Source organism: Antennarius striatus, chromosome 12 (genome assembly GCF_040054535.1).
Source record: "Antennarius striatus isolate MH-2024 chromosome 12, ASM4005453v1, whole genome shotgun sequence".
In the NCBI taxonomy this organism is placed as follows: Eukaryota; Metazoa; Chordata; class Actinopteri; order Lophiiformes; family Antennariidae; genus Antennarius; species Antennarius striatus.
Window position 1 is genome coordinate 13,027,872 of NC_090787.1, and position 19,596 is coordinate 13,047,467.

The following is a 19,596-nucleotide window of genomic DNA, read 5'->3' on the forward strand; positions in this document are numbered from 1 at the left end:
CTTCACACTTAAGAGGTGTCTTTTCATATTTACGACCCCTTTAACCCTCCTCTCATCAACAAATACCATTACATCACTGGCCTTATTTCAGACCGAGTGCAAAGCCCAGCACATGGTTTACATATTTCACTTGAATTTGCATGTCCAACATCCTCCTGAGAGTGCTCAAAGAATACCAAGAGGTAAATGTTGTGAGCTTTCGTGGTGTTTGTTGTGGATTTGCATCTACATAATTTGGCATAATATCATGACAGGCAGTAACAGCTACTGGAGTATGCAGCACTAGAATGCACTGGAATGCACTAGAATGAAAGCAGTGATGACGAACCAGGGTGACCTGATTTCTGAAGAGTCACAGGAAGTGCTTCCATATTGATTATCTTGAGACTTGACACAGGCTTTTGCCTCGTAAAAAAAAAAAAAAAGAGAGAAAGAAAAGAAAACACCCCAAGCTCGTCTTCTGCAAGTGGGCGGAGGGTCTAAAATAAAATCAGCTGTCACTGTGTGCTCGTTGGACAGAGGCGAACACATACAACTGGAGCGGGTCTCCAACACCCACTGGGATTTGCTATTAGCTTGGACAGACCCTGTAAGCTGGGGGTGCTTTGGCCTTCCTTTGGGATTTCTACCTGCTGAGCTCAAATTTTTTTATAATCCATCAATCTCCTTACCTGGTAGGTGAATGGCATTCCAATGTTTGCCTTTATGATTAGTGGTATTTTTTGGAAATATATGAACCCTGTTGAAATTCTAATTTGTTCTAACAATTTTGCATTCATAAATTTTAATATCAAAATTTCTTATCGATATCGATACTCGTGAATGTTTTGGGTAAAAAATATACAGTACATGTGTATTGTATACAAAAGTTGAGGTGATTAAAATTTTGTCAAGACTGTCACCATGCTTAGTGCACTTCCGAAATTATACATAGAGGCAGAATATAAATCTTATTTAAGACCTCCAGGAGAATAAACTGTGACTGAAATGCTGAATTAAGTCAGAAATTTCAGCTTGAGGAGAGATTAGATTTATTCTGCAAACCAATTCCAAACAGGGTGCTGAGCTGCTGGGCTGTTTGTATCAGGGCTGCTGCCTCTAAGTGTTGTGTTGCTCCATTTCCTGATATCAGAGTAATCACAAATAATGGCACAAACAAAACATTATCAATGTAGGTTATCTAAAAGCTTCTGGAAAGGAAATGCTTGACCCCCTGGCTCTCCTGTATTTCACTTAGAAACACAACCCTTCATGGTTAAGTTTAAAATAGGCTTGATTTATTTTTACAAGTAGATGGCGCCTGATTACTTCACTTTCTTGTTATGTGAGCTCTCAGGCCAACCTAACATGTCATAGGATAGCCTCCAACATCTTTTTTGGCTAAAAATTCTGCAATAATTCACAGAGTCAATAGCTGCGTGAACATAACTGTGATATGTCTTACAGCAGAATTTTTCTAGTGACAAAGATAATCTTTCATAATTAAGATTTAAACTAAAATATCCGAATTGTAAGGAGCCCAAGATGTTTAATTTCAATACTTCTGCAGTGCATGCTCTTATCTCTTTGATGAACAGCTTCACACAAACATGCCCAACATTCCCCTAATGTTTAAGTAGACAACAATTTTAAAAAAACATCGCAACTTTACTACTTTATTAAGTTTTCAGTACTTTGAAGAATGACATGCTGTGATTAAATCTGTCCTTTACTGCCACAATATTACAATGAAATTTGATCTCTCGTCACCAGTTTAGGAGCATAGCTGACATTATTTTTGATATTACAATGTGAGCTGGAGACAAGCATGGCTCCACGTAATGTTAATTCCCTACAGAGTGAAGATGAGATTTTCTATGTGCTGGTAGTCTTAATTTGGTACTTATTCTTATGACACTGCACTAAACAAATGTAAAAACAGCCTGGATTAACATGTCATTGTTTTTTTTTGTTTTTTTTACTTCAGTATATTCATATCTATGACAATTGAGCTGTGGGTGTAACAAAGACAGAAATAGTGTGCTTGAACAACTGGCAGAATATGGGGTCTGGAAGTTAGTACTGTATGTTCATCTGTTCATATGTTATAAGTATCTTGTAATGTCCTTTTGGTCATAACGGATGCTCCTTTTTTTTTTTAGATCTGGTTAATAAAATTTAGCCATAACTGTTCTATTTGATTACAAATCTAAAGTTAAAAATATAAACCATAATCACTAATAAAACTGCCTCCTGGATGATCTATTGCCCTGTCTACACCCCAAGCTATACACTCAGCAATATTATTTGAAGGCACAGTAATTTTGCTTAGGTGATAACCCTCTTAAAAAGTCATATGATCTAATTGACCATTTTGCGGTGCCATAACATGCTGTTAGTCCTATGAGTAAATTAAAGCAGCTAAATATGACTCAGGTCAAAAAACTGTCAGATTAGATTATGTCTTAATGTTTTCCACTCATGAAACAAAATCATGAACTAAAGTACCGATGAAGTCATAATCATTGAAAATGGTAATAATGGATCCTATATATTCCGTGAGTGGCTAAACCAGGAGACAGATCTAAATGATGTCTCTGGAGAGACATTTAAACCACTTACAGATCATTAAATAATTGCCTACAACACTGTAGCAGCTCTAAAAATGTGATCTGGGAATAAAATGCTGGTTTTCATTTATAATTTGAACAAATTCGTAAGAGAAAATAATGACTTTCAAATAGAATTTATATTTTAAAATATAATTTATACATAAGGAGTTTTATCTGTGGTGTTCATTTAAGTCCTTATTGAGCCTCACTCACCGCAGCCTCGGCTCTGTATTCACAGCTAATCTGGCATTTAAACAATACAATACAAACTCAAAGAGAGCAGACACACTTAGTGGAGCCTTAATTGGCTGTATTTGTACCACTACCTTTTAACAATCGGATGGCACTGCATAACACATGCAAGCAGGAGGTATTTTAACGGTTATCTTTATTGGCCTATTTGTGCTGTATAGCTGCAGGCAGTGCAGGTTTGAATCAAGGCAGGGCTTCCTGAAAGAGATTAAGCAGAGGAACCGGATTCACTCTGTGGACTCAGAGGTCATCCCACTGACCAACTGTGAGGCCATGTACCAGGCAGCTGTCTCCAAGCAAGCAGACAACACCATCCCCAGCGGGGTACTTTAGCCTGTGCATGGGCATGTTTGTTTCAGTTCTAACTACACTCCCTGCCAGAGCTGCCTGCATTGAAAAGAACATTTGTGCAATTAGGGACAAACTTTCTATCTATAGATATGCTGGTCTGCCTGCTTTCCTGATTGCTGTATAGTTTCGTCTTTAGTTAATGTAGTTAACTGCAGTGAGCTGATGTTGTCATGCTAGTGGATGTGAGGGCAGTGCGCAAGCTGGGAAGTGGGTCAGCAGTCTCTTATATAGTACACACATGTATATAAATAGGGGTGAAATATGAGAGTCTGCATATTGGAAGGGGTAAAGAAATCATAAATAATTACTGGTTTTGCTTTGAAAGAGAAGTCAATTCTTGGAAGGTTAACCTATTTTTAACTATGTGACATTGACTATTGCAGAAAACAAAATGTGCATGGCATTAGCTCGACACACTTGGCAGCAATCTACACAGCATGCATGCGAGAAAGAATAGCCTTATTAAGAAACAGTTTGGTCTCAGGTCATATGGATGTAGAAGCAGCTAATGATTTTCCTACTTCATTAGGTCATGGAGGAGTTGGAGGTCTGTTCCCTGCCAGGGGGACTTGCCAGTGTGAGGAAACAATTTGAGACGCAGGAAACTGCTTCCTCACACAGTGTAACCCAGTGCCACATTCAACAAAGAGCTGTGCAGGTACATAATGGAGAACACTGCATGTAATGGATGTTCATCATGAGAGGAGCATGAACGGGATGAATGTGGTCATACGACGTTAGCGTTCTTTCTAAGCTGAGCATACTTGCAGATTTCAAGCTTGCATTTAGCTTTCCATCTTTGCCACATATATGTAACATGCACATTTGGGATCAATATAAAGATATAACATTGTGTGACACAAATCACAGAGGTTTGAGTTTGAGTAACAGGCATTATTATTCATTCCAGACTTTCTTAAAGGTTTCCAGGTTGCCTTCACAACACTTAAACTGTAACTTTTGTTAAGAAAAGCTTTGAAAAAACAATGGAAAAGAAATTATTTTAAGGAACAGCTTGACAAAAACTTTGTCATCTTGCTTCCATCTGTGATTAGTCATTTCAACAGCAGTGAGCAATCTGGCCGTTCACCGTCTCTGCATGGTATTCACTTGTGTGCTATTAAGCTTTGTCTGATGGACTGAATTGCAGTGGAGTGAGTTAACATCGTCCAATGAGAAGGGAAAGGATATATAAATTAAAATAAACAAAAGAGTTTTCTGAGTGTGTTTTTTTTTGTGTGCCATGCATACATATTTCCCTGTATTCACCAACTACTGTCTTAATCTTCACAGGAAATATCAAAGTCAGAGGTTACAGTTTCGAGCAGCAGCAGGCAGGTTGTCCCAGGCAGTCAGCAGCTACATTTCAACCAAGTAACAACGGTACTGAGTATTTACATCATTGTGTTCCTGCTAGCAATGGCATGAGGCTTTACTAATGACATAAATAGTCTGGGGGTTTTTTTAGTATGACTGATAGCAGTAAATCAGATTTGTACAATTAATGTTTATTTTGGCTGACAGTTGTGACTGAGCTTCACATTACAATACAGTATTATCTTTTTACCATTGCTTCTTTCCAAAACATAGATGTCATACAACAATAATGACTTGGAGTCCAGTTGTGAAAACCATCAAAATGAAACAGGTAGGCTGTCGTTTAAATATCTTTAATTTCTAGAATGCTCATAGTCACTGCTAAAAACTTTGAGGCCTACTTTTATACTTAAGTCTGTGCTCATTGTCAGAAGAGGAGTTTCCCAGATACACCACAAAAGAGCTGAAGGCTCACTTTGAAAGAACAATAGAAGAGGCTGCTCCACACAAACCAATTAAGGTGAGTGTTTCAGATTCACTTGAGTTAGAGGAAAAGTATTGAAATATGAAGTGACAGTTTATTTTATTTTAGTTGTTGTTGAAGGTGTGCAACTATTCAAGATACAAGTGTGTTATAATACAAACTCCCTGAGCAGTCAAAGATACTCACATTGTTTTAGTAAACAAGTCAGTCTGAAACAAATGGAAGTGAGCCTACCAAAAAACCCCGAATCTGACTGTTGGTGACATTTCTTTGGAATACATTATTTAAAAATTAAAGGTGCCACATGTTTCATTGGTTATATTCATAGAAAGTGAGCAGTACAAAAAATTCAATGTCTTACAATTTAACAAAGCTCTCATGCAACATTTGAAGAATGTTTAAATGCAAGAGAGTGTCAAATCAACTCTGACAGTGACATTTCTATGTTAAAACAATGAACATTTTATATTAAGAACGGTGCTGAATTACATGAAAATCCTAAGGATTATAACTTTGTTTTTTTAATAATGAAAATAGCGATTAAATAATTTGTTACTGAAAAGAGAGTAAGAAATTAAAAAAACCAAGCTGAAATAATATACATAAGCTAACATGAGGTACATGAGGTAATGCAGTTTTATTTTTTCATTATTACTGTTGCTGTGGCTGTTATTATTATTTACCCATCCATAAATATCATTTCTGTTCTTTGAAAAGATTGAACGTGACATCAATCGTTCTAAGTGGTCCTCAAATGTGATTCAAAACAACACTGTGACTACAGAAGTATGTGAAGCAGCCCCTACTGACACAATGGAAGACACTACAGTGATGGATGATGAGGACTTTCCACCTCCACCAGCTGAAGATTCTGAATATCTTCCACCTCCCCCTCCAGACTTACTGCAAATGCCATCAGATGATGTAAATTTTCCAACATGTCACTACTCACCTGAGCCGCCAGAACCAGTAGATCTACCCAAATGCCCATCAAGCAAAGAGGTTTACATCAAGCAGAGGAGAATGAATGAGCTGAAACGTCTTTACAAGCACATTCACCCTGAGGTTCGTAAAAATATTGAGAAGGAGTTCAGTGGCTGCAATGAAACGGAGAGCAACCAAATAGTGTGTCAAGAGTGTATGTATGAGTATGATGTTAGCCCCGATGATATCAATGATGAAGACCATGTGGAGTGGGAGGAAATTCTCCCTGGGGATGTGCAGACAATGCGTTGGAAGTTTGAAAATAAGCCACTGGACACTATCAAAGATGAAGCTCCTGATGCGGATGATGACGAGTATAAAATAAACCAACAGGAGATCATTTTCGGAAAAGATGTGAAACGGACAGCTTGGATGTTTGAGACCAAGCCAATGGATGAGTTGAGCTCACACAATATCACCTCCACTGAATATAAAAACAGATTCAACAAACTGGATAAAGGAGATGTCCGTGCTGCAGCATGGCTCTTTGAAACCCAGACAATGGATTCTCTAAATAAGATGCATAAGGAGGAGGATTTAACCAAAGAGATCGCGTTTACAGAAGAGGATGGAAATGCAACCATTTATATGATTGACAATAAGCACATGGAAAGCCTTGGACACACTGAGACCATTGATGAAAGCCGCCTGTTGAGTCTAAGGTCAGTGTTAGAGGAAATTAATGGCGATGTAAAAACTGTAACATCCACCTTTGACACTCAGTTTAGATGCATTCTTATGGGGCAATCTCGTCAAATGCTGGAAATTAAGTCAGTGCGTAAAATTGAAACTGAATTGGAGAATTCCATCGCTTCACGTTGGCTTTTTGATACCCAACCCATTGACATGACAAACAAAGAACCATCAACTTTGAGACTTGTTTGTAGTCTTTCTATGGAGGACAGCAATAAAGGTGACTGGGGCAGGTGGTTATTTGAGATAAAAACACTTAATTCTGTCAACGATTTGGAAAGCCCAAAAACTGAAAATCAAGAGATTATTGGAGCCGATGTGCGCAAACACTGTTTAGTCTTTGAAACCCAGCCAATGGATTCTCTGAAGGATGACTCAAATACGAAACTCCAGACAGTTGAGGAAATTATTGGAGGCAATGTTAGATCTGCAAGACATTTTTTTGAAAGCACCTCTCAAGCAGAGAGGAAGCTTGGCCCTGAAGTTGGAAAACTTCAAAAAACAACAGTGAATGATGAAATGAAAGGGGATGTAAGACACCAGAAGTGGTTATTTGAGAGTCAACCTCTGGAGCACATAAGACAAGAGAAAAAAGAGTTTACTCACACTGTGAATTTTCATGATGAACTCACACAAGAAGATGGCACAAGCTGCAGGGCAGATGTTCGCAAAAACTGCTGGGTATTTGAAACCCAACCAATGGACACTCTAAAAGATGATTCAAATGCTCCTTCTCCTACAAAAGAAGAAATTATTGCAGGTAATGTGAGATCTGCCAGGAATTATTTTGAAACTATTCCAACGGAAGAGTTGAAAGAACTTGCAAAGGTGGGCAAACTAAACAAAACTGTAGCCCTTGATGAAGAAAGGGGCGATGTAAGACATCAGAAATGGCGCTTTGAAAGCCAACCTCTGGAGCAGATTCAAGATGAAAAGAAAGACATTCTCAGAACAATCGACCTAGAAGAAATAGATAAAGTGGATGTCACAAACTTTAAGCAAATCTTTGAGAGCTCAGATTTAAACAGACGAGATGAATCTCAAAAAATTGTTATAGAGGGTGTCACATCTGGCTCTGTGAAATCCAATAAAAATCTGTTTGAATCTACTCCACTATATGCCATGCAAGACTGCTCTGGGCACTTCCACGAGGTGAAAACAGTTCGCCGCGAAGAGGATGTGAAAGGAGATGTAACAACATGCAAATGGCTGTTCGAAACACGACCAATTGACCAATTTGAAGAATCTATCAATAAATACCAAATTATAAAGGGGATATCTAAACAAGAAATAGAGTCTGGTGATGTTAAAACTGCTAAATGGTTGTTTGAAACACAGCCTCTTGATGGAATTAAGTACTTCAGCAATATTGAAGATGAAGAAGTTGTGGGAACAAGTAAAAATCTTGATGTCATCAAGGGTGATGTTAAAACCTGTAAGTGGCTGTTTGAGACAAAGCCAATGGACATCCTGTATGAAAGAGTAGAATTAAAGGGTGAAAATGAATCTGAGGTAACTCAAAAGGGAGATGTCAAAACATGTACATGGCTTTTTGAGACACAAGCCCTTGATACTATCCATGAAGATACAGAGACCGTTTTGAAAGCATGCACTGTGAATCCAGAGGTCATAGGAGGAAAGAACGTAAGAATGGCATGTTTCCTCTTTGAGACAGAGAAACTGGAGAGCCTCACCGGAGCAGAGACAGACTCTTATAAGCGTGTCACTGAAATTGACATTGCATCTGGAGATGTCTCAAGGATGAAATACATTTTTGAAAACCAAACATGCGACGTCATGACTTCAACATCCGATGAAGCAATGCAAAAACTCAAGACACTTCAGACTGTGGATATACAAAAAGGAAATGTGGTGAACTGCAAATGGCTCTTTGAAAACCAATCAATAGATACAATACATGATGACAATGAGGAATCAATTTGCAGCCATACGGTGAATGATGTACAGGGAGGAAACGTAGATAAGGGGCGGTTCATTTTTGAGACCTACTCCTTAGATAAAATTCAGGAGGCATCCTCTGAGACAGACACAGAGATGATGAAAATGCAAAAAATTGTCTGCGAAGAAGATGAGAAGGGTGATGTGAGAAATTACACCATGATGTTTGAAAATCAGCCTCTTTATGCCATTCAGGACAGAGAGGGCCTTTACCATGAAGTTACAACTGTCACAAGTGAAGAAATAACACGAGGAGATGTCATTGGCACTCGCTGGTTGTTTGAAACAAAGCCCCTTGACACTATCAAGGACACAGATGAGGTTCACATAATTAAATCTGTCACACAGCAGGATGTGCAAAAGGGAGATGTCACCTCTGCCAAGTGGAAATTTGAGACGCAGCCTCTTGACCGGATTGCTGGGGAAAAGAAGGCTTCTATAAAAACTGTGGACCATATCCAAGGAGGCAATGTAAGGATGAATAAAGATCGATTTGAGTCTGATGTCCTGTCACAGGATTCTGTTAGAACAGTCAATGTGAGTGAAATACAAAAAGGGGATGTCAGAACTGCAAAATGGAGATTTGAAACCCAGTCCATTGACAAAATCAAAAGCATGAGCTCTGAAAGTCTAATTGAAACGGTAAAAAAAGAGGAAATTGCAAAAGGTGATGTCAGACGTTCAGTCTGGCTCTTTGAGAAAAATCCTCTCGATCACATTAAAGAGGTAGATGAGGATGAAGATCATCGGGCTATCAGTAAAGAAGAGATTTCAAAAGCAGATGTAAAGACAGCTACATGGCTCTTTGAAACAACCCCATTTGACAACTTTAATGAGACTAAAATGGACAGGACTGAAATCCTGGGAAAGAGTGTCAAGGGAACTCTAGAGGAACTTTATAGTCAGAAAATGGTGAAGTCAAAAGGAGTTCTTATTGAAGCTGATGAAATAGGAGATGTTAGGATGGCAAAATACCAGCTGATGAATAAGCAGGCTCCAGAGATTCAACGAGAAGAAGTCATCAGGGGAGATCTGCAGACTATTATGATGAACCTACTGCATAGACAGGAAGGAAAGCAGCAGCAGATAGTCATAGATTCAGAAGAGAAAGGAAATATTAGCTCAACAGTGCAGCAACTATTCAACCAAGATAAAGACAGCAGTGTTGAAAGGGAGGAAATATTACCAGGTGACATTCAGGAAGCTATAAACAACCTTTTCATTGAGGACCGATCAGCCAAACATGGGATACTCATTCAGGAGGATGAGAAAGGAGATGTGCAGATGACAATATACTCCCTACTCCATAAACAAGACAATGTTTCTGTTGAAAAAGAGGACATTATAAAAGGGGATATAAGAAGTGCTCTTCAAAGACTGTCCAGCTCAGAGAAACAAGATCAGGCAGTGAGGATCAAGGTAGATGCCACTGAAAAAGGAAATGTCAACTTTTACTCCACATGTATTGAGTCTGGGTCACTCGACTATCTTAAACAGCTCCACTTGGAACCAGATGAAACTCTACATGACACACCACAGAAAGAGAAAATCATTGGTGGTGACATCAAGGGCACAAAACTCATCCTTGGTTGTAATCAAACGCAGATTGAACGTACAGTGGAGGATGTTTTACCTGGTGATGTTCACAACACAGTGAAGGTTTTCATGTCAGAACCTGTCTCATTGGAAAGACCCCAAAAAGAGGACATAGTCAAAGGTGATTTAAAGGCTGCTTTGTATTCATTATCTGAATCAGCAAATCAGACAGTTGTTGTAGAAAAAGAAAAAGTAGTGAAAGGCAATATACCCAAAGCTCTGCGGTGCCTTGAGAGGGCTCAAAAACATTACAAGGAGGTGGAAAAACCAGACATCATACCAGGAAATATCAAAGGAGCACTGAGATCCCTTGAGAAGTCTGCAACATCCCGAACCGAAGCTTCTGTGGAGGATTTAGTACCTGGAGATGTGAAGGCCACACTAAAATCACTGGAGCTGGCAAAGCATGCAGTCAAGGAGGTTGAAAAGGAAGATATTGTGAAAGGTGATATTCGCATGGCAATGCAAAGTCTGAGAGATGCCTCCAGTGAGAGGAAAAAATGTCAGGAGGCAACAGATGTTCAGGGAGATGTTCGAGGAACAATTCAACTCTTCATGGAGCCTCCACCTTCACCGAGGATGCAAAGGAGCCCAAGCCTTGAACGTGACATAAAAGGTGACGTCAAAATGTCAATTAAGTCATTATATGAGATGCAGGAGCAAACCCAAGTGGAGAAAGAAGAGGTGATAAAAGGTGATGTGAAAGGAAAAATTAAATCTTTGCTGGAAACAGCACAACGTGAAACTCCCAAAGTCAGCCTGAGAGCATACAGAAGAGTTCGAGTCAAACAGAGCCCTCAAGTAAAAAACCTAAATGTTGATCCACACAGGAATATACAAAAGATAAAAACAGCAAATGCCATTGAAAGGTCTGGAGAAAATCATTCCATCTCTCATGAAACTAACGAGAAGGTTAGAACAAAGACAGGCTCCATGCAGCAGTGTCCTCATCAATCAAGAACTGTGGTGGAACATAAAACAATTACGCAAAACCACGGCATCAAAACACTAAAGACAGAGTTTCGTAACCTAAAGTCAAAGCCAAAAGGAACGATAAAAGTGAACAAAACCAAGGTGGAAACGAAAGATTACATCCTAAAATCTGGACCTGAAGTGCCTCTTCCACCTCCTCCTCCCCCGGTGGTAGAGTTAGATATTCCTCCTCCTCCTTCTCCTCCTTTTGATTCTGACATTGATCACCTTCCTCCTCCACCACCACCACTCACCAGTGAGCAGGATTTCCTCCCACCTCCACCATCTCAACAGGAACTGGAGAATACGCCACCCCAGGTAGCGCAACCTTCCCCAGCAAGAACAAAAAAGATGACAGTTAAAAAAGTGAAGGGTCCCACTGTACATCCAGTCCCAAAGCTGGAACCTAAAGTTGAATTCAGCAAAATGCAACATGTAGAGGTTAAGTCAGAGAAATTGGTAAAAATCACCCAAAATGAAATATCAAGTAGGGAAGTACATACATCAAAAACTTCAGGTGAAATCCCTCCCCAATCTGAATCACCCCAACCACTGAGGAGGGTTTGTATCTCTCCTGTCAAGTTCACACCTCCATCCTCTCCTTCACCTGTCATGAGAGGACCAATGAGTAAATTTAACACTCCATTAATAAAAGCTGAAGAAAATTACCGAAAGCTGAGAGAGGCCAACACACCCCCAACCACTCCAACACCTCCTTACATACACGACTCAGTTACCACTGCTCTTGAAATGCTTTCCACAGACAATTCACAAGACTCAAATAAAAACAAAACAGAAGCGAGAGCTGAGAAGATGGCAGTGATTGTACATTCAGGTTCCCAGTCTTGTGATTTAGCAAAGCAGGTTGACTCAGCAATTTTATCCTCTGAAAAACTGCAATCTGTCTCCAATGATTTTTCTAAGGTTGTGGCCATTCAAAAGACTTCATCTGTGTCAACTGTTGCACAGCAGATGCATGCATCCATACAGAAAACAGTCTCCATTTCCCCCAAACAGTCAGCTCCGTCTGTCATGGCTGACAAAGGCCACACATTAATCACTGATGTTACATATAAAGAAAACATGATGGCCGATAAAAAGAAACATTCCAACAAAGCAGAAAATAAAAAGGATGGTGAAACATGTTCTGATGGTATATCTGTTGAAACAGTTAAGCCTGGACCTGTTGTCATCTGTGAGGAGAGTGTAAATTCAACCAAGTCACAATCTGAGAACAAGAGAAAAGATAATACTGCACCAGAATTACCTGTTAGCCTTGACAATCAATCCTTCAAAAAAGACAATATCTCCTCACATAAGCATGCAAACGAGTCCAAATCACCACCACACAGTAGCAAGACGAAAAACAATCATTCTTCTACCAAGAGTCAAGAGAAAGTTTCCACTCAACCAGTACAAGTAGAAAAGACATCCTCTAGTACTAATGGAAAAATAAGTAAACCAAATCAAAAGCTGAAAAAGAACAACAAGCATGAAAAGCAAGTGGAGATGAAGATAGTTATTGAGAGTGAGAAACACAGTGTTACACAAGATTGCGAGGAGGACATAAAGGAAACCGCTGAGGTGAACATGAGCCATAAACCCACGGAAGGGGATCCAGAGTTAAAGCAGGGGATGAAGAGTGTTACCGCCTCTCCTGCTGCTGCCTCAGCATCTGCTGTTAGTGTTGACATAACTGACAGCCAACCAGAAACTCAGACTCAATCAAAAAAGAAAAAGAGGTCCAAAAAGGTGAAAGGGGGTTCACAGTCAAGTCAAGGTAAAGATATCTCCACAGAATCAACAACAGATATTACAGAAATCAATCAATCCGTGTCTGAGAAAAGTCAAAGTCACAGGGATGCAGAAGAAGAACAATTCAAGAAAGACGTTATCACAACGGAAAGCGAAGACAACGACAGTTCACAGCAACACAAAGCAGGCCAAAAGCAGGTGAAGGGATCTCAAAAGAAAAAGGGAGTCACCCTTATTCAGCAGAATGCACTGGACCCACAGCTAGAAAGCAGGGATGCCCTCATTCCACTGACAGACAAGTCTGAACAAAGTGAATTAATTGAGTCTGCAGCGGAGACAAGACAAGAATCTCACAGGCAAGATGTCCATGTATTAATATCTCACATCACAGAGGTTCAAAAGACCAAATCTGAATGTGAGAAAACTCTTCTCAGTACAGATCCAGATTGGCTCAAGGGTCTGGAAAAAACATGTGAACAGGATGGATCGTCACTCTCTACTGTCGCTCAAAAAAATTCAGAATTTCTTTCAAATGCAAGGGAATCAGCTGAACCCAAACTCATAGATCCTGAAGATAAAGAATTGATGGAGAATAATGGCTCTGAGCCAGTTTCTGAGAAATCTGTCTCTGCCGGTACAACGACAAGAATATCTAAGATCAGCATTGGTTCTGCCAAAATTGAGAACCAAACAAAGAAAAAGACCTTACCAGAAAGAAGGAAAGAAGAACTGAGTCAGTGCAAGTCTGTTGACCTTCGAGCTGCCTCACCATTACTAAGGATGCGTTCTCCCTCGCCAACATATATCACTATCGAATCCACGCGAAGAACTGATTCACCCCAGAGAGTTACCCCTTCTCCTACTTTGCTACACCGGCCACCCACACCTCCCACACCACCGCCACGTAGGTGTGACACTCCAACATCACGTCTCACTAGAATCACACCTTCTCCAACTTTTGACAGGGCAGAAAACCTGCCTCGACTCAAGGACACAACAGCCAAGCTCTTGCGTGGTGTCACACCACCCCCACTGCTACTTTCCCAACAAATCTCAGAGAAGAAATCAGAGATTGTGGAATTACCTGCATCATTCCATCGACAAATCAAAATTGAAACCCAACTTGGAGATGCCTCTGGGACATCAGCTGAAAAAGAAATGTCCAAAAAGACTTTATCTGGGCAGGCTCAGGGAGCTGATGTAAATTCTGTAAGTGAAAAAGAAGATCAATCTTATTTTCTAGAGGGTTTGAATGCAAACGAAATCCAAAGCAAGTCTGAGACCGAAATGTCTTTGGGCCAAAATGACTCTGGTCTCGTTGAAGATCAGGATGTTTTAGAGCCATCCACTGCATCTTTTAAAGAAAAGAGAGATTTTTTTGAAGAGGCTCAAAAAGCTGAGATTAATAAGACCTACATGCGAAAAGAGTCCATAATTATCCCGGAACGGCTGGGCCCAGACCTAGTGGAGTGTTTAGAAGAAAATAAGCCCAAAAAAGATGATGAGCTTGCCAAAGCAGATTTGTTTAGTCTTATAAACAAATTTGAATTACCTGAGGATGAATCCTATTTCAGAAAAGATCCTTTTCCACTCACAGGCTGGCTTCACAGTGATATTGAAGGCATTGATAATGACGTAGAAAAAGTTGAATTCCTGGAGCAAGAAATGCCAATTTTTGACATTCAGGCTATAAAAAATGTTTTTGAGTTTGGTGAGCAAAACTTTTCAAAAGGGAAGAAAAAAGAACCGGAGCCTTTGTCAAGCCTTAGTGAAACACGAGCATATACTCCAAAGTTGGAAAGTTCTCAAGTCACAAAAGGTGATTCTCGAAAGAGCACCCCCATCCCTCTGCAGAAGAATGAAGTAGAAAGAGCAGTATCATCACCAGCCTTCTCAGAAATCCAATCAATGACAGAACGCTTCTCAAATCTTGATGAATTTGGTAACAAGGTTACTGGAACAAGGACAGCTGTCACTGAGCACTCTGAGAGTATGTCATCTCAACAGATTCCTTTTTCATATGCTGATGCAGTTAAAAGAAATGCAGCCAGGCGCTCAGAGACTTATGATGCCGATTCCACTGAGAAGTTGTTGAGGAATTTCCAAAAAACGTGGGCAGAGAGTGAGAGTGTTTTCAAGAGCCTTGGGTACACTGTTTCTGAGGAGACAACAACACAAGTTGTTTCACATCAGACAAAGATTGTTTCCTCTGGTAAAAACCTATACAGCATGAAAGAATGGCATGACCTATACATGAGTGCAGCATTTTCTAATTACTCTATTGTATATTGCATGAAAAGTGCTTGTAATAACCATAATAATAATAACAATAATAATAACAATAAAAATGTTATTATTATCAGCAACAGTAGCATTATTGTTAATATTTTTATTATTACATCGAGCTTCAAAGTGGTGATGTATTGTAATTCTCAGTGTTTGTGCGTTTGTCTGTTCGTTTGTCCGTTAGTTCATAAGATAAGATAAAATAATAAGATAATAATCCTTTATTGTCCCACAGTGTGGAAATTTGTGCGATCATGGCAGCGGGGGGGGGGGCATACATAAATACTTAAATAATACACATACATATTTACATATGCAACACATGAAATATACATATTCACATATGGTAAACATATTAACATATATCATATTATCAGAAATGTACAGCTTGTATTTACACTGCAAAACTATACACTACAAACTACAGAACTGCAGATTACATTGGTCATCCAGATTTTGAATGTGGGGTTCTTTGAGTGGTCTGCTGAGAGGATTGCTGGTTATACAGTCTGACGGCCGTGGGCAGGAAGGACCTTCGATAGCGTTCCTTCACGCATCTTGGGTGAAGCAACCTATCGCTGAAGGTGCTCTCCAGTGATCTTAGTGTGCCCTGCAGGGGGTGGGAGTGGTTCTTCATCATCGATGACAACTTGGTTGTCATCCTCTTCTTCACCACCACCTCCACTGAGTCCAGGGAGCATCCTAGGACAGAACCCGCCCTCCTAATCAGCCTGTCCAGTCTCTTCCTGTCGGCTGCAGTGATGCTGCTGCCCCAGCAGACCACCCCATGAAAAATAGCTGAGGCTACTACTGTGTCATAAAAATCCTCAGGAGTGGCCCCTGCACTCCAAAAGACCTCAGCCTCCTGAGCAGATAGAGTCTGCTCTGACCCTTTTTGTACAGTGAGTGAGTGTTGGTACTCCAGTCCAGTTTATTGTTCAGGTGAACACCCAGGTACTTGTACAAGGACACCACCTCGATATCTGTACCCTGGATCTTCACCGGTGTAACTGGGCAGAGTCCTCGCCTTCGGAAATCCACCACCAGTTCCTTGGTTTTACCCACGTTGATCTGGAGGTGGTTCTGCTGGCACCAGTCCACAAAGTCTTGGGTCAGTTCTCTGTACTCTCTGTCGTCCCCATCAGTGATGAGGCCGACGATTGCAGAGTCGTCAGAGTACTTCTGTAGGTGACATGTGGGGGAGTTGTAGGAGAAGTCTGCAGTGTAGAGGGTGAACAGGAACGGAGCCAGAACCATTCCCTATGGTGCCCCCATGCTGCAGACAACCGTGTTTGACACACAGTCCCTGGTCCTCACGAACTGCAAGCGATTGGTCAAGTAGTCCAATATCCAGTCCGTCAGGTGGTGGTCCAACCCAGTGATCTCCAGTTTGTCCCTCAGTAGTGCCGGTTGTATCGTGTTGAAAGCACTGGAGAAATCAAAAAACATGATCCTCACAGTGCTCCCAGGCTTCTCCAGGTGAGACAGTGCTCGATGTTGAAGGAAAATGACGGCGTCATCCACCCCGATGGCAGGCTGGTAAGTGAACTGGAGTGGATCCAGTGATGGGCTCACCAGGGGGCGTAGATGACAAATGACCAGACGCTCTAGGGTCTTTATAAGGTGGGATGTTAGCGTCACCGGCCTGTAGCTGTTTAGGTCCTTGGGGTGCGGAGTCTTGGCCACGGGAACCAAGCAGGACGTTTTCCACAGCTGTAGAACCCTTCCTAGCTTCAGGCTCATGTTGAACATGTGTCCAACAATCCCACACAGCTGGTCTGCACAGGATTTCAGGAGCCTGGAGCTGATGCCGTCTGGACCCGCAGCCTTCCTCGTCTTGATCCTCCGGAGCTGGTTTCTCACCTGGGATTCAGTGAAGGACAAGCAGGGGGACTTTGTGCTGGGAGGTGTGGGTGAAGGGGGTGGGTTGAAGAGCTGAACCTAAGGGGGTGGCTGTAACATGACCTGAGCAGTGGAGGGTGGCCATGAGCTGACTGTTGTAGAGGGGGAGGGGGAGGGGATGTGGTGGTGTTGGAGAGGGGCAGGGGGAGGAGGAGGAGGGGGTTGCAGCATAGAGGGCTAGGCTGAAGGAGGGGTGGATGCCTGATCAAATCTGTTAAAGAATTAATTCAGGTTATCTGCCCACTTCTGGTCCCCAGTCGGGGTCAGGTCCTTTATGGCCTGAGATGGTCTTCAGGCCTCTCCACACCTCGCTGACGTTGTTTTTCTGCAGCTGGTCCTCCATCTCCCTCCTGTACATGTTCTTCCCCTCTAATTTTCCTCCTCAGCTCCCTCTGTACAGCCGTCAGCTTGTCCTTGCTTCCAGACTCATCCGTTCATTCGTTCATATGTGCACCAAATATCTTCGCAACAGTTGCAGATAGAAAGATGAAACAAAAAGCACATACTCGGGCAGCAAAGAGGATGAAAATGAGATGATGGCATTGACCTTGAGAAAATTAGGTCAAGGTCAAATTTAAACTTTTGTACACTCAGGAACCGCATAAGATAGAAAGACGAGGGAGAAGGCCAGTGTAAGACCATAGATCAAAGATCTACCTACACATTACCTTTGATCTATGGTCAAAGCAAGTGCATAGCTTTGACCTACCCTGAAAGATCAAAGATAGCACTTATCAGGTACTACTTTCAGGGTACCCTGACCTACCCTTCACGGGATGTAGCGGTCTCTGATTGCCTTGGTTGTTGTTTGTACATGCATGTGTGCAGGTAGATGAGAGAGTAAAGCAAAATGCGCCAACCATTACTTCTTTCCTCTCATTACCAGTGAAAATTAATTGGCATGCAGCATACAGTTTTGCATAAGAATGGAATGGATTGGGCTGTTAATTCTTACAATATTTATAATAATGAAAAATGAAAGAAAAGCCTGTTGCATTGTGAGGCAGGTCAAAGGAGACTCTCTTTACATGGGAATAAATGTATTTTCATCTTTCAACAGGCTCGAGTTCCGAAGTCGGAACTGTGTACGGTATGTCGGAGGAGAGCTTATCCGATGGATGCTCTGATAGTGGACAGAAAAAAGTACCATAAATCATGTTTCTGCTGCGAGCACTGCAGAAATAAATTAAGGTAAATGTGTTTTCGTTTAAATAAATATTCTAATGAAAATGAGATATGTAAATGTAAACGTCCCTCTGACACAGATAATTTTTATTTCTCTTGCAGCATAGGAAATTACGTCTCTCTCCAAGGACATTTCTACTGCCTTCATCATTACAAACAACTCTTCCCATCCAAAGGGTGCTATGATAATGGACTCGGGCATAAACCAGGTGCTCCAGTCTCCTCAGATGAAAAACTCGAATATAGGTATTCCATGAGCAGCCTAAATTCAGCAGATAAAGCATACATGGAAATTTCAAAAATGTATGATGAAAGCAAGCCACTTTCCAACAAAATATCTGTAGTTTGGCCCCCGCAGGCTGATCATCCAAAGAAAGCCTTTAAAATAGAGGAAGACATTCAGCTGACTAAACCACAGTGGCCTCCTCCACACAACTCCCCAAAGTCACCCAAACAGCAACACAGAAAGGCAGTTTCCAGAAGTGTCCTTTGAAATAAAGTCACCCGACTACAAAATTTAATCTGATAAAAAAATGAAAAGAATTGCTTTAGAATAAATGGTACAATAAGATACAAGGAAGGAACCGTTTTTGAAGGATGAAGGTCAAGCAGTCAAGTAATAAACAGGGAACATGAAAAGTGAGGATATGAAAGGAAACATGTTGTATTTATACTTATTATAAATAATGCGCAATGGAAGAGCAGGTTGTAACTGTAATTAAATTTAAGTAAGTAAGTAAACAGGTAGTAGAAAGATAGACAGGAAGTATGTAAGTATGGAAAGTGGGTGCTGACATTAGGAAATGAAAGGCTTGTCCCATTTGTCATTTTTCATTACAGGTAATTGTATTTTATTTTGGGGTTTTCCAGATGTCCAGCAATCACAGTGAAATGCCCTTTAATATCGGATATTTAGCATTTGATCAATAAAATTCAATTAAATGAAAACTAAAGGAGTAGCAGTTTTAACAGCTGTAACTATTTGGATTAACCTTGTAGGTAGAAAATGCGTTACGGGAAACAGTATTATACTGACTAAAGATTCATTAAATTAAATGATAACTGTAAATCAGCCTTGGCTTTGGTTTTAATCTTAACTTCTGACTGGAAAGAAATCATAGTTTAGTCAGATTTATTGTAAACCTTACAAATATTTCAGAATATAATCTGTATTTAGATTATTTTGTTTTACACTGAAATGTATTGGTTTATTGTACATTTCTCTCATCTGTTTTTGCTACTGTGTGCTGATTCATTGAACAGTTTCAT

General features: G+C 40.6%; 1 protein-coding gene across 1 annotated transcript; it reads left to right on the forward strand.

Moving 5' to 3' along the window:
• Positions 1-531: 531 nt before the first annotated feature.
• On the forward strand, positions 532-18,565 carry xirp2b (xin actin binding repeat containing 2b). The gene is made up of 9 exons (XM_068330159.1): positions 532-674; positions 3,005-3,167; positions 3,724-3,852; positions 4,488-4,577; positions 4,785-4,842; positions 4,943-5,031; positions 5,713-15,166; positions 18,203-18,333; positions 18,430-18,565. The coding sequence occupies exons 2-8, from the start codon at positions 3,117-3,119 to the stop codon at positions 18,292-18,294; spliced, it is 9,963 nt and encodes a 3,320-aa protein (XP_068186260.1). The 5' UTR covers positions 532-674; positions 3,005-3,116; the 3' UTR covers positions 18,295-18,333; positions 18,430-18,565.
• The last annotated feature ends 1,031 nt before the right edge of the window (positions 18,566-19,596 follow it).